We start from the raw sequence: 790 nt of genomic DNA, 5'->3' as shown, positions 1-790 counted from the left end.
TCGTAGCGGTGTGACGTGCAAATCACTCGTCTGACTTGAGTGTAGGGGCGAAAGACTAATCGAACCATCTAGTTGCTGGTTCCTTCCGAAGTTCCCTCAGGATAGCTGGCATTTGTTTGTAACAATTTTATCCGGTAGAGCGAATGATTAGAGGTGTTGGGAACGCAATGTTCTCAGCCTATTCTCAAACTTCGAATGGGTAAGCAAGGCGTTTTGCTTTGATTTTACGATGAAATCGCCCAATTAGAATGTATAAATGCCTAGTGGGCCAATTTTGGTAAGCAGAACTGGCGATGTGGAATGAACCAAAAGTCAGGTTAAGGTGCCAGACATTGGCGCTCATGAAATACCAGAAAAGGTGTTGGTCGATATAGACAGCAGGACGGTGGCCATGGAAGTTGGAATCCGCCAAGGAGTGTGTAACAACTCACCTGCCGAATCGACTAGCCCTGAAAATGGATAGCGTTTGAGCTCCAGGCCCATACCTGACCGTCTCAATTACGCACTTTTTTTTCGGAAAAGGTGTAATGAACGTTGAGACGGGTAGGAAGGTCGCGACAGTGTTGCTTTGAAGAGTTTTGAGCGTGAGCTCGCTCGGAGCCGCTGTTGGTGCAGATCTTGGTGGTAGTAGCAAATATTCAAGTGAGAACCTTGAAGGCTGAAGTGGAGCAAGGTTCCATGTGAACAGCAGTTGGACATGGGTCAGTCGATCCTAAGAAAACGGCGAAAGCTTGTTCGAATTTGCGACATGAATTGTAAGACTGAATAATTATTTGTGTGTGTGTTGTGG

The 790-nt window shown here is 46.3% G+C and overlaps 1 protein-coding gene across 1 annotated transcript; it reads right to left on the bottom strand.

The window, feature by feature from the left end:
- Tsp_15035 (conserved hypothetical protein) lies at positions 1-732 on the bottom strand (the record flags this gene model as incomplete). The annotated part of the gene is made up of 3 exons (XM_003370848.1): positions 601-732; positions 355-449; positions 1-105 (listed from the first exon to the last, which is right to left on the bottom strand). A coding segment is annotated over exon 3 (68 nt), but the record flags the coding sequence as incomplete, so codon positions are not given.
- Between the last annotated feature and the right edge of the window lie 58 nt (positions 733-790).

This window comes from Trichinella spiralis (genome assembly GCF_000181795.1).
Source record: "Trichinella spiralis strain ISS 195 chromosome Unknown Scfld442, whole genome shotgun sequence".
In the NCBI taxonomy this organism is placed as follows: Eukaryota; Metazoa; Nematoda; class Enoplea; order Trichinellida; family Trichinellidae; genus Trichinella; species Trichinella spiralis.
This window is presented reverse-complemented; position numbering and strand designations above follow the sequence as displayed.